The 13,424-nt window shown below is 67.6% G+C and overlaps 1 protein-coding gene across 1 annotated transcript in view; it reads left to right on the forward strand.

The window, feature by feature from the left end:
- Sned1 (sushi, nidogen and EGF like domains 1) overlaps positions 1-13,424 on the forward strand; it is a 63,981-nt gene that overhangs the window by 17,402 nt on the left and 33,155 nt on the right. The window contains exons 3-12 of the mRNA XM_042699678.1: positions 1,705-1,845; positions 2,971-3,133; positions 5,488-5,613; positions 5,784-5,897; positions 8,081-8,194; positions 8,353-8,466; positions 10,071-10,196; positions 10,337-10,441; positions 11,158-11,271; positions 11,939-12,058. Coding sequence (XP_042555612.1) covers positions 1,705-1,845; positions 2,971-3,133; positions 5,488-5,613; positions 5,784-5,897; positions 8,081-8,194; positions 8,353-8,466; positions 10,071-10,196; positions 10,337-10,441; positions 11,158-11,271; positions 11,939-12,058 — 1,237 coding nt within the window. The remainder of the gene's footprint in view (positions 1-1,704; positions 1,846-2,970; positions 3,134-5,487; positions 5,614-5,783; positions 5,898-8,080; positions 8,195-8,352; positions 8,467-10,070; positions 10,197-10,336; positions 10,442-11,157; positions 11,272-11,938; positions 12,059-13,424) is intronic.

Consider the following 13,424-nt stretch of genomic DNA (forward strand, 5'->3'; position numbering starts at 1 on the left):
CCGTCCTCCCAGGCCTGAGGCTCCGGGGGTCCATCTGTCCTCCCAGGCCTGAGGCTCCGGGGTCCGTCTGTCCCCACAGGCCTGAGGCTCAGGTCCGTCCATCCTCCCAGGCCTGAGGCTCCGGGGGTCCGTCTGTCCTCCCAGGCCTGAGGCTCCGGGGGTCCGTCTGTCCTCCCAGGCCTGAGGCTCCGGGGGTCCGTCTGTCCCCCCAGGCCTGAGGCTCCGGGGTCCGTCCGTCCTCCCAGGCCTGAGGCTCCGGGGTCCGTCTGTCCCCCCAGGCCTGAGGCTCGGGTCCATCTGTCCTCCCAGGCCTGAGGCTCGGGTCCGTCCATCCTCCCAGGCCTGAGGCTCCGGGGGTCCGTCTGTCCTCCCAGGCCTGAGGCTCCGGGGGTCCATCTGTCCTCCCAGGCCTGAGGCTCTGGGGTCTGTCTGTGCTCTCAGGCCTGAGGCTCCGGGGGTCCATCTGTCCTCCCGGGCCTGAGGCTCCAGGGTCCGTCTGTCCTCCCAGGCCTGAGGCTCCGGGGTCCGTCTGTCCTCCCAGGCCTGAGGCTCCGGGGTCCGTCCATCCTCCCAGGCCTGAGGCTCCGGGGTCCTCTCCCAGGCCTGAGGCTCCGGGGTCCTCTCCCAGGCCTGAGGCTCCGCGTCCATCCTCAGATGCACTACACTGGGGTTCAGTCCTCAGCTCCTCCCGCCCCTGAAGGAAATGCTCATGAGATGTTGTACATGGTGGCCAGTGTTTTCTTCTAGGCTTTTATGATTTCATTCCACACTGGTCTCTGCCAGTTGAACCACACCTCCAGTCCTGGGGCTTCATTTTAAAATCCTTCTTTGGTATGTAGTGTAAAGCAGGGCTCCAGTGTCACCTTTTTCAGAGTTTCCCGTTTGTCCCACAATCATTGCTTCTCCCCATTCAGAGATGGCATCTCTTACACATACTCTCACCATTGTCATGAAGCAGAATTTCATGAAAAACCAAAAGACATAGCTATTAAAAAATGCTTTTCAGCCAGGTGCTAGAGTCACACCTATAATCCTAGATACTTAGGAAGCTGAGCCCTGAGAATCATGGTTCAAAGCCCAGGTGCCAGCAGCTCAGGCCTGTCATCTTAGCTACTCAGGAGGCTGAGATCTGAGGATCATAGTTCAAAGCCAACTCAGGCAGCAAGGTCCTCCAATTCACCACTCAAAAACTGGAAGTGGCACTGTGGCTTAATGTAGTAGAGTGCTAGCTTTGAGTACAAAGAGCGCAGGGACAGCGCCCAGGCCGAGCTCAAGCTGAGGCGGCTGGGGGAGGGGGAGAGGGAGCCCAGGCAGATAAATCCGAGAAGCTCGTTATCTCTAATGAGCCATGAAAAAGCTGAACAAAGCAAAGGACCCTGAGTTCAAGCCCCAGTACTGACAAATAGGGAGGGAGGAAGTAAGGAAACACTTTTCCTTGGCTCCTGTAGTTCACCTATCTCCATATTTTTTTTACCTCTTTGCTCATTGTACACACAAGACTAAGGATTTGGTCCTCTGTGGCCCAGCCGCACTGGAGCCTGGCCCCCCGGGCTGCCTGGTCCTGGCCCCTGGGACTCAGTGGGGGTGGGAGGTAGACCAGGCCACTGCAGTTCTTCCTTGGGGGAACAGCATGGAGCAATCGCTGGGCAGGGCCCAGGGGCAGGGCAAGGTGTCCCAGGCCTAGCCAGCCCCTCGCCCTGGCAGATCAACACGTTCCAAACCGTGCTCATCACTGACGGCAAGTTCTCCTTCACCATCTTCAACTACGACTCCATCACATGGACCACGGGCACCCACGCCAGTAGCGGGGGCGACGCCGCCGGCCTGGGGGGCATCGCGGCCCAGGTAGGTCAGCGCGCTGGCCCTAGTGCTCAGGGCCTGCTCCCCTCCGCTGGCACCGCCACGAGCTGGAGAGGGAGGCAGCCGTTTGCCATTGCAGACGCCCTCCCCGCGCTGTGTCCAGGGCAGGGTGAGGTCACACCAGCCGGTGTCACTGGGGCCTGGCTCTGCCCATAGCTGCAAACATCCTCAGCCCAAAGCCAGCTGAAGCCCCTGACGCCTGGCCGGCCTCCAGGGCTGGGCTCCCCTGCTTAGCAGCCGCAAAGGAAGCTCCCGCCCCCGCCCCGCCCCCGCCTCCGACCCCGCCTCCGGCCCCGCCCCCGCCTCCGACCCCGCCCCCGCCCCGCCCCCCGCCTCCGCCCCCCGCCCGCCTCCGCCCCGCCCCCCGCCTCCGGCCCCGCCTCCCACCCCCGCCTCCCACCCCCGCCTCCCACCTCCGCTCCGCCCCCGCCTCCGGCCCCGCCCCCCGCCCCCCGCCTCTGACCCCGCCTCCGACCCCGCCCCCGCCTCCGACCCCGCCCCCCGCCTCCGACCCCGCCCCCGCCTCTGACCCCGCCCCCGCCTCCGACCCCGCCCCCGCCTCTGACCCCGCCCCCCGCCTCCGGCCCCGCCCCCGCCTCCGACCCCGCCCCCCGCCTCCGCCCCCCGCCCGCCTCCGCCCCGCCCCCCGCCTCCCACCCCCGCCTCCCACCCCCGCCTCCCACCTCCGCTCCGCCCCCGCCTCCGACCCCGCCCCCCGCCCCGCCTGACCCCGCCCCCCCGCCTCCGACCCCGCCTCCGGCCCCGCCTCCGCCCCGCCCCCTGCTTCCGACCCCGCCCCCCGACCCCGCCTCCGACTCCGACCCCGCCTCCGACCCCGCCCCATGCTTCCGACCCCCGCCCCCCGCCTCCGACCCCGCCTCCGACCCCGCCCCCGCCTCTGACCCCGTCCCCGCCCCTCCCCCCGCCTCCCGCCCAGTGGCCTTTGCCCCAGGAGGTCCAGACGCCCCCTTCGCCCCCCTCCCATCAGTGGGGTTGCAGTCAGGCCCCGATGGGCCCATCCTGACGTCCGCGGAGTCTGGGCAAGGCCATCCCGTGGCCTCGGGGAGGGTGGCCCTGCAGGAGCCCGTGCCCACGGCTGTCCCCCCCCAGGCAGGCTTCAACGCGGGCGACGGGCAGCGCTACTTCAACATCCCCGGCTCCCGCACTGCGGACATGGCTGACGTGGAGAGCACCACCAACGTGGGCGTGCCCGGGCGCTGGGCGTTCAGAATCGATGATGCCCAGGTGCGCGTGGGGGGCTGCGCCCACACAAGTAAGAGGACCACCAGGCTGGGCGGGGAGCAGGGGCGGGGGCGGAGCTCAGGCGCTGGGGAGGAGGAAGGGCGGCGGCGCTGCCACCCCTGCCGCCTTCGCCCCCCCAAGGGGTGGGCGTGCAGCCACCTCCGTGTCCCCCGGACCGGCTGCTCGCACGGGGACAGGTCCGGGCCCTGAGCAGGGCAGGCAGCTGGGGAACTGGGGAGACTGGCTCCCAGGGACTCACAGGGCCCCCAAACTTGCCTCGGGGCTGTTGCATAGTGACTGTCGGCTGCTCTGACACGTTCACCACAAGCCCTGCCGAGCCTGATCATGATAGAGGCAAAGTTGGGCACGCGCAGCACCAAGGGGAAGAGGGAGAGTCGGGCACGCGTGCGCACCGTGGGGAAGAGGGAGAGTCGGACACGCGTGTGCACCGTGGGGAAGAGGGAGAGTCGGGCACGCGTGCGCACCGTGGGAAGAGGGAGAGTCGGACACGCGTGCGCACCGTGGGAAGAGGGAGAGTCAGACACGCGTGTGCACCGTGGGAAGAGGGAGAGTCAGACACGCGTGTGCACCGTGGGGAAGAGGGAGAGTCGGGCACGCGCAGCACCGTGGGAAGAGGGAGAGTCGGGCACGCGTGACACCAAGGGGAAGAGGGAGAGTCGGACACGCGCAGCACCAAGGGGAAGAGGGAGAGTCGGACACGCGCAGCACCAAGGGGAAGAGGGAGAGTCGGACACGCGTGCGCACCGTGGGAAGAGGGAGAGTCGGGCACGCGTGCGCACCGTGGGAAGAGGGAGAGTCGGGCACCCGTGACACCAAGGGGAAGAGGGAGAGTCGGACACGCGTGCGCACCGTGGGAAGAGGGAGAGTCGGACACGCGTGCGCACCGTGGGGAAGAGGGAGAGTCGGGCACCCGTGACACCAAGGGGAAGAGGGAGAGTCGGACACGCGTGTGCACCGTGGGAAGAGGGAGAGTCGGGCACGCGCAGCACCAAGGGGAAGAGGGAGAGTCGGGCATGCGCAGCACCAAGGGGAAGAGGGAGAGTCGGGCACGCGCAGCACCGTGGGAAGAGGGAGAGTCGGGCACGCGTGCGCACCGTGGGAAGAGGGAGAGTCGGGCACGCGTGACACCAAGGGGAAGAGGGAGAGTCGGACACGCGTGCGCACCGTGGGGAAGAGGGAGAGTCGGACACGCGTGCGCACCGTGGGGAAGAGGGAGAGTCGGACACGCGTGCGCACCGTGGGAAGAGGGAGAGTCGGGCACGCGTGCGCACCGTGGGAAGAGGGAGAGTCGGACACGCGTGCGCACCGTGGGGAAGAGGGAGAGTCGGACACGCGTGCGCACCGTGGGGAAGAGGGAGAGTCGGACACGCGTGCGCACCGTGGGGAAGAGGGAGAGTCGGACACGCGTGCGCACCGTGGGGAAGAGGGAGAGTCGGGCACGTGCAGCACCGTGGGGAAGAGGGAGAGTCGGACACGCGTGCGCACCGTGGGAAGAGGGAGAGTCGGGCACGCGCGCGCACCGTGGGAAGAGGGAGAGTCGGACACGCGCAGCACCGTGGGAAGAGGGAGAGTCTGGCGCCTGCACACGCAGGCAGTGGTGGGGGGCCACCCTGGGTGGGAAGGGAGGAGAGGCAGAGCCAGAGCTCCACAGGCGGGGAGGGAGCAAGGAGTGCAGGAGCGGGAGGTTCCGGGAGCGTCTCGGACCAAGCCCACTGGGTGGCTAGGAGAGGAGCCTGGAGAGGGACCTCTTTCCAGGACAGCTGGGCACACTTCCAGCAACCCATTGGCCCTGGCCTGACTGAGCCAGGGAGTAGAAAGCTGGAGGCACCCCAGGGACCTGGGCTCGCGTGGTGGTGGTTGAGGGTCAGGATGCCGCTGACCAGCCAGGTATCGCTTTGGGCCGGGTGCCAGGAGCCTGGGTTGAGAAGCGAGGTGCGGGTGTGGCCAGGCCAGGTTCCAGGCAGAGCTACATGCTGTGAGCCAGCAAGTTAAACCCGAGAAGAGTGCCCAGCTAGTCCTTGGGCCTATCCCCGTGCGGAGGGCTTCTTCCCAGAGCCCCAGGCAATACCAGAAGAGGGACTGAGACCGCAGGGAGCAGCCACAACCAGGCGAGGGCCCGTTCCAGGGTGATGAGCGGCTCCATGAGGAGGAAGCGGGGCCTGGCAGGCAGTGCTGTGTCCAGAGGCAGCAGCCACACTCATTATGCCAGGCTCCCTCACAGAACCTGGAAGGAAGCCCTGGGGCGCTGGTGGCCCACAGCATGGTCCCTGGGTGGACCCTGTGGTCAGGGGGGGAAGGCGGCTGGAGCTCCTGCCGGTGCCCTGGGGAACGTGGCGCGAGGCTCCGCTCCCCCTGTGCCCGCAGCCTCCGTGTGCCTCACCCTGCACCCGTGCCTGAACGGTGGCCAGTGCATCGATGACTGCGTCACCGGCAGCCCCTCCTACACCTGCTCCTGCCGCGCCGGCTTCACGGGCCGGAGGTGCCAGCTGGGTGAGTCGCCGGCCGCGCGCGGGCTGGGGAAGGCCGAGGACCCCGCCGTGGGTCCAGGCGGCGGACTCTGCCACCACCGCTGCGGCCTCTAGCTCAGCGTTCTCCCATCTGTCCTCACCTCTGCCCGAGGCCCCGGCAGGCCCCAACCCAGCCTCCCGCCCGTGTTTCAGACGTGAACGAGTGTACCTCCCACCCATGTCAGAATGGCGGGATCTGCACCCACGGCGTCAACAGCTTCACCTGCCAGTGTCCAGAGGGCTTCAGGGGGCCCACCTGTGAGTCAGGTGAGCGCCAGCTGGGCCCGTTACCTGCTGCAGGGCAGCACCACACCGATAGGGGAGGCCGAGGTTGGGCAGAGGCCAGAGAGGCCAGCAGGGAGAGGCAGTGGACTCAACTCTGGAGGAGAGACCAGGGGTGGGGTATGGGGGGCAGACACGAGGGACGGCCCCGTCTCGTGGCTGTGAGCAGTGCTCAAGGGCTGCCCTGGCCCAGGCAGTGGATCAAGGGCGAAGCTGGTGCCCAGGACCTGGTCCGGGCCAGGTCCAAGCCAGCCGGCCGCCGGGCCTGAACAAGAGCCCACATGCCGGTGGCTGGGGTGAGGAGAGGCGCAGTGTGTGGAGGAGATTCTCTGCCAGCCCGCACCTGGCTGCTGCCCAGGAGCCAGGTGCTCCGCTGCACAGCCGCGTCCACAGCCCCTGCCCTGCCCGGGGCGCCCGCCACTGTCCACAGCCCCTCCCCTGCCCGGGGTGCCCACCTGCCCACCACTGTCCACAGCCCCTGCCCTGCCCGGGGTGCCCACCGCTGTCCACAGCCCCTCCCCTGCCCGGGGCGCCCACCTGCCCACCGCTGTCCACAGCCCCTGCCCTGCCTGGGGCACCCGCTGGCTGCTGCCATCACCGGCACAGAGGCTTCCAGGCCTCTGCCAGAGCCCTCAGAGCCCCGCTCCTCCGCTTGGGCGGCCGTCAGATCCACTCAGCGCCCACGCTCCTGCCCTTTGGCCAGCACCCACAGACCCCTCACATTCGCCCCTGCAGTCCCCAGCCTCATCATGGGGCGCTAATGGGAGCCCTTCCTGTCAGTCGCTCAGCCAGACCCCCCCCAACACAGACATTTACAGAACGGGTGACAGATCGTTGTAACTCAAGTGTACTCACACGGCAGCAATGCTGACATCTCCGTGTGGAGACACGTTTCCCATCAGAGGCTCATGGCTATAGAAAGCTACATATTTAATTTAAGTACACACACGTTTTGCTAGGGAGAACTATAGTTGAATGACAGCAAAAAGCTTACATAAAAATGCATTAACCAGGCACCGGTGGCTCACGCCTGTCATCCTAGCTACTCAGGAGGCTGAGATCTGAGGATCACAGTTAAAGCCAGCCTGGGCAGGAAAGTCCGAGAGACTCTACTCCAAAAAACGATTCGAAAACCTGAAGTGGCGCTGTGGCTCAAGTGATAGAGCGCTCTCCTTGAGCTGAACGCAGAGACAGCGCCCAGGCCCAGAATTCAAGCCCCGCGACCGACCAAAAAAATGCATTAAAAAGCTGGGGGCTAACGGCTTATGTCTGTACTCCTAGCTCCTCAGGAGGCTGAAAGTTAAGGATTGTGGTTTGAAGCCAGTCCAGATAGGAAAATCTGTGAGACTTACATCCAATTAGGCACCAAATAAGCTGAAAGTGGAGCTGCGGCTCAAGTGGTAGAGCTTTGAAGTGGTAGAGCTTTGAACAAAAGAAAGCTCAAGGACAGCAACCAGGCCCTGAGTTCAAGCACCAGGAACGGCACACACACAACAAGAATCACCACAAAAACCTAGATAAAATTCTACAGGAGAAGTGGGAAGGCCACATGATTTCAAAAGGGGAAAGCAGAACTTCCCGCTGCCCCTTCCTCTCAGCTTGCTTGTGGGTCTTGACGCTGACGCTGCTTTAGCCCAGCCCATCCCCCATCCCCCAGGCCTGGAGGACATTCTGTACAGAGGAGCTTTTCCTCAGGCAGAGGCAGGGCCTCCTCACCCACGGGTCCCTAGCTCAAGCCGGGCAGTGCTGGGCTTTGTGGTGTGTGGGAGCTGCTTCAGGGTCCGCCTGAAGCTGCCTACCTGCGAAGCCTGGAGGGGCCCTGGGGCCTTCCTCAGCCTGGCCACCTGCGAGGCGCTGGCCATGCAGGACACGGGGCCTGTGGAGAGAGGCTCCAGGGTGGGCGCTGCACTCTGGCTGGACCTGGTTCCAGAAGCCACCACCCCAGGTGCACCGGGCTGGGTCCAGTTCTGATGGCTCTGTGGACAGCCAGCTGCCCTGGCTGGGCCTCCTCCCCACTGTCCTCCAGAGACAGCCTGGAGTCCCCACTCCTGAGCAGCAGCTCCAGATGCCGCGGGACTCGGGTGGGACTCGGTGGGGATCGTCGGGCGCCGCTGCCCGGCAGCAGCTGCAGCCTGGAATCCACTGTCCTGTCCGCTTGTTGCGTGTAGCCCAGTCCCCGTGTGACCACAAGGTATGTCAGAATGGCGGCCAGTGCCAGGCAGAGGGCGGCTCCGCAGCGTGTGTGTGCCAGGCTGGGTTCACAGGAGCGGCCTGTGAGACCGGTGAGCGGGCTGCGGGGTGGGGGGGGTGGGGGGGGTGGGGGGGGTGGGGGGGGGTGGGGGGGGGTGGGGGGGGTGGGGGGGGTGGGCCCCGGCCAGCTGCTGCTGCTGCAGAGTGCACTGTGTAGTGCGCTGCTCAAAATCTGCATCTGCTGCCTCAGACCTGGATGAGTGCAGCTCGGATCCCTGCCTGAATGGAGGCTCCTGTGTGGACCTGGTGGGGAACTACACCTGCGTGTGCGCAGAGCTCTTCGAGGGCCTGCGCTGCGAGACAGGTAGCCTGGACAGGCGGGGGGGGGGGGGAGCACAACCGGGGGGCTGGGCACAGGGAGGGCCTGTGGGGGGCTGGGCACAGGGAGGGCCTGTGGGGGGCTGGGCACAGGAGGGCCTGTGGGGGGCTGGGCACAGGAGGGCACTGGGCGGGGGCTGGGCACAGGAGGGCACTGGGCGGGGGCTGGGCACAGGAGGGCCCGTGGGGGGCTGGGCACAGGAGGGCACTGGGCGGGGGCTGGGCACAGGGAGGGCCTGTGGGGGGGCTGGGCACAGGGAGGGCCTGTGGGGGGCTGGGCACAGGGAGGGCACTGGACGGGCCTGGGCACAGGAGGGCACTGGGCGGGGGCTGGGCACTGGGTGGGGCTGGGCACAGGAGGGCCTGTGGGGGGGCTGGGCACAGGAGGGCACTGGGCGGGGCTGGGCACAGGAGGGCACTGGGCGGGGGCTGGGCACAGGGAGGGCCTGTGGGGGGCTGGGCACAGGGAGGGCCTGTGGGGGGCTGGGCACAGGGAGGGCACTGGGCGGGCCTGGGCACAGGAGGGCACTGGGCGGGGGCTGGGCACTGGGCGGGGCTGGGCACAGGAGGGCCTGTGGGGGGGCTGGGCACAGGGAGGGCCTGTGGGGGGGCTGGGCACAGGGAGGGCCCGTGGGGGGGCTGGGCACAGGGAGGGCCTGTGGGGGGCTGGGCACAGGAGGGCACTGGGCGGGGGCTGGGCACAGGAGGGCACTGGGCAGGGGCTGGGCACAGGGAGGGCCTGTGGGGGGGCTGGGCACAGGGAGGGCCTGTGGGGGGCCTGGGCACAGGGAGGGCCTGTGGGGGGCTGGGCACAGGGAGGGCCTGTGGGGGGGCTGGGCACAGGAGGGCACTGGGCGGGGGCTGGGCACAGGGAGGGCCTGTGGGGGGCTGGGCACAGGAGGGCACTGGGCAGGGGCTGGGCACAGGGAGGGCCTGTGGGGGGGCTGGGCACAGGGAGGGCCTGTGGGGGGCTGGGCACAGGGAGGGCACTGGGCGGGGCTGGGCACAGGAGGGCACTGGGCGGGGCTGGGCACAGGAGGGCACTGGGCGGGGCTGGGCACAGGGAGGGCACTGGGCGGGGCTGGGCACAGGAGGGCACTGGGCGGGGGCTGGGCACAGGAGGGCACTGGGCGGGGGCTGGGTACTGGGCGGGGCTGGGCACAGGGAGGGCACTGGGCGGGGCTGGGCACAGGGAGGGCACTGGGCGGGGGCTGGGCACAGGAGGGCACTGGGCGGGGGCTGGGCACTGGGCGGGGCTGGGCACAGGAGGGCACTAGGCGGGGCTGGGCACAGGGAGGGCACTGGGCGGGGCTGGGCACAGGAGGGCACTGGGCGGGGCTGGGCACAGGAGGGCACTGGGCGGGGCTGGGCACAGGGAGGGCACTGGGCGGGGGCTGGGCACAGGAGGGCACTGGGCGGGGGCTGGGCACAGGAGGGCACTGGGCGGGGGCTGGGTACTGGGCGGGGCTGGGCACAGGAGGGCACTGGGCGGGGCTGGGCACAGGAGGGCACTGGGCGGGGCTGGGCTTGCAGAGGCCGCTCTCCTGCAGAGCATGGTCCCCAGCTCTGCTGGCCATGGTCTCCCTGCAGTGCGTCCCCCCGTGCTCGCGGCCTGCCTCTCCGCCCCTTGTCAGAATGGGGGCACCTGCGTGGACGCGGACCAGGGCTACGTGTGCGAGTGTCCCGAAGGCTTCATGGGCCTGGACTGCGCGGAGCGTGCGTGGGGGCTGTGTCTGGGGAGGGCGACCGCCGGGCAGGCCCGCGGCCTGTGCGCACGGGGTTTAGGGGCCGGGGGCGGGGCGGGGGTGGGGTGAGGGTGTTGCGCGCCCCACAGCCCACCCCTGCCCTCCTCACAGGAACCCCGCACGACTGCCAGTGCCGGAATGGCGGCCGGTGCCTGGGCGCCAACGTCACCCTCTGCCAGTGCCCCCCGGGGTTCTTTGGGCTCCTGTGTGAATTTGGTAGGTGCTGGGGTGGGGCGGGGCTCTTCCCTCCCTACCCCTCCGCCCGAGGTGAGGTCGAGTTGCGGGGGCCCTGGGGCTTGGGCATCACTGCCTTCGCGGGGGGGGGGGGGGGGGGGGAGGCGGCACTGCCTTCACAGGAGGCGGGCCCTGGGGCTTGGGCAGCACTGCCTTCGGGGGGGGGGGGGGGGGGGAACAGCTCTGCCTTCACAGGAGGCGGGCCCTGGGGCTTGGGCAGCACTGCCTTCGGGGGGGGGGGGGACAGCTCTGCCTTCACTGGGGGGGGTCAGTTCTGCCTTCACAGGAGGCGGGCCCTGGGGCTTGGGCAGCACTGCCTTCACGGGAGGCGGGGGGGGGGGGCAGCACTGCCTGGGGGGGGAGGGCAGCTCTGCCTTCACGGGAGGCGGGGGGGGCAGCTCTGCCTTCACGGGGGGGGGGGGGACAGCACTGCCTTCACAGGGGGGGCAGCTCTGCCTTCACGAGAGGCGGGGGGGGGGCAGCACTGCCTTCACGGGTGGGGGGGAGCACTGCTTTCACAGGAGGCGGGCTCTGGGGCTTGGGCAGCACTGCCTTCACGGGAGGCGGGGGGGGGGGCAGCACTGCCTTCACGGGAGGCGGTGGGGGGCAGCACTGCCTTGAGGGGGGGAGGGCAGTACTGCCTTCACAGGAGGCGGGGCCCGGGGCTGAGAGGGATCCGAGGGCGTCTTCCTCTCCAGAGGTCACAGCGCTGCCCTGCAACTTGAACACCCAGTGCCCGGATGGAGGCTACTGCATGGAGTATGGAGGGAGCTACCTGTGCGTCTGCCACACTGACCACAACGCCAGCCACTGTGAGTGGTGGGCACCTGTGGCCAGGGCCAGGGCCTGGGGGAGGCCGGCCGGGCGGGTGCTCCCTCTGGAGGCAGGGGGAGAGCTCCACCTGCCTCACGGGTAACGCAGCAGGCATCTCCTCCACTCCTGAGAGGGGCAGCCCGGTGACAAAGACAAGCCCCACACCAGGTCTTCCTGGAAACCGGGTGCACGCTTAACGTGTAGCCAAGCACCGGTGCTCACACCTGTAATCCCAGCTACTCAAGACTGAGAGCTAAGGATGATGGTTCAAAGCCAGCCTGGTCAGGAAAGCTCTGGTCAGGAGATTCTTATCTCGTTAAACACACACACACACACAGAGCCAAAAGTGAAGCTGTAGCTCAAGTTGTAGAGTGCCAGCCTTGAGCAAAAGTCTCAGGGACAGTGTCCAGGCCCTAGTTCAGGCTCCAGGACCGGCACGCGCATGTGCACGCACGCACGCACACACCCATGTCATGAGTGTTTAGTAGTCCATGCCCCTCGCTGGTCGGGGAGGAGAGCTTCCTGCCTCCTCCTGGGGGCGGTAGGGCGAGCCCACAGGAGTGAGGCCAGCGCCCAGGAGCGAGTCCTAAGTGGCCTTGGTTCCAGACAGGACGGCAGGGTGAGCCTGGCAGGCACAGACTCCAGGACCGCCCTCTGCCCCCACAGCCCTGCCCTCCTCACCCTGCGACTCGGACCCCTGCTTCAATGGAGGCTCCTGCATGGCCCACCAGGACTCCTACACCTGCGAGTGCCGGCGCGGGTTCCAGGGCCGGCACTGCGAGAAAGGTGGGGGGGGGATGGAGGGGGGCAGAGGAGGGGCCGTGGGAGGGGATGACCCTAGGTGAGCAGGGCCTTCACAGGAAATGGCCTTGGGCAGGTGCTGGGGCCTGGTCCTTAGGGGCGTGGCCTTGGGCAGGTGCTGGGCGTGGCCTTGGGCAGGTGCTGGGGCGTGGTCCTTAGGGGCCTGGCCTTGGGCAGGTGCTGGGGCGTGGCCTTGGGCAGGTGCTGGGGCGTGGTCCTTAGGGGCCTGGCCTTGGGCAGGTGCTGGGGCGTGGCCTTGGGCAGGTGCTGGGGCGTGGTCAGGGGCAGACTGCTCTTGAGAGGCATGGCCTGGGCTGGTGGGGGCATGGCCTGAGGTAGGTGGGCGTGCTATTGAGTGGGTGGCCTTGGGCTGGTGGGGGGTGGACTTGAGAGGCGAACGTGGGCAGGGCCCGGGAGGCCTGGGCCTCAGAGCCCGCAGGCAGGCCAGGCTGGCATCAGCTCCCGCCCCTCAGGCCCACAGGGCCCGGCCTCTACATGACTCACTGCCAGGCCCTGCTCCACCATTGTCACTGCTCCTCAGGGCCAGCTCCAGTCTGCGTCCCTCAGAGCAGCTTCACCTTCTGCTCAGTGATCAACACAGACAGCCACAGCACAGACAGACAGAGAGACAGCACACTCAGCCTGCCACACTTAGTCACCATGGAGTGCACACACAGCCTGCCACACTTAGTCACCACGGAGTGCACACACAGCCTGCCACACTTAGACACCACAGAGCACACTCAGCCTGCCACACTTAGTCACCACAGAGCACACACAGCCTGCCACACTTAGACACCACAGAGTGCACACACAGCCTGCCACACTTAGACACCACAGAGTGCACACACAGCCTGCCACACTTAGTCACCACAGAGCACACACAGCCTGCCACACTTAGACACCACAGAGTGCACACACAGCCTGCCACACTTAGACACCACAGAGTGCACACACAGCCTTCCACACTTAGTCACCACGGAGCACACACAGCCTGCCACACTTAGACACCACAGAGTGCACACACAGCCTGCCACACTTAGACACCACAGAGCGCACACACAGCCTGCCACACTTAGACACCACAGAGCGCACACACAGCCTGCCACACTTAGACACCACAGAGCACACACAGCCTGCCACACTTAGACACCACGGAGCACACACAGCCTGCCACACTTAGACACCACAGAGCACACACAGCCTGCCACACTTAATCACCACAGAGTGCACACAACCTGCCACACTTAGACACCACAGAGTGCACACACAGCCTGCCACACTTAGACACCACAGAGTGCACACACAGCCTGCCACACTTAGACACCACAGAGTGCACACACAGCCTGCC

This window comes from Dipodomys spectabilis, unplaced genomic scaffold, assembly GCF_019054845.1.
Source record: "Dipodomys spectabilis isolate Male_0828 unplaced genomic scaffold, ASM1905484v1 ptg000261l, whole genome shotgun sequence".
NCBI classification, from domain to species: Eukaryota; Metazoa; Chordata; class Mammalia; order Rodentia; family Heteromyidae; genus Dipodomys; species Dipodomys spectabilis.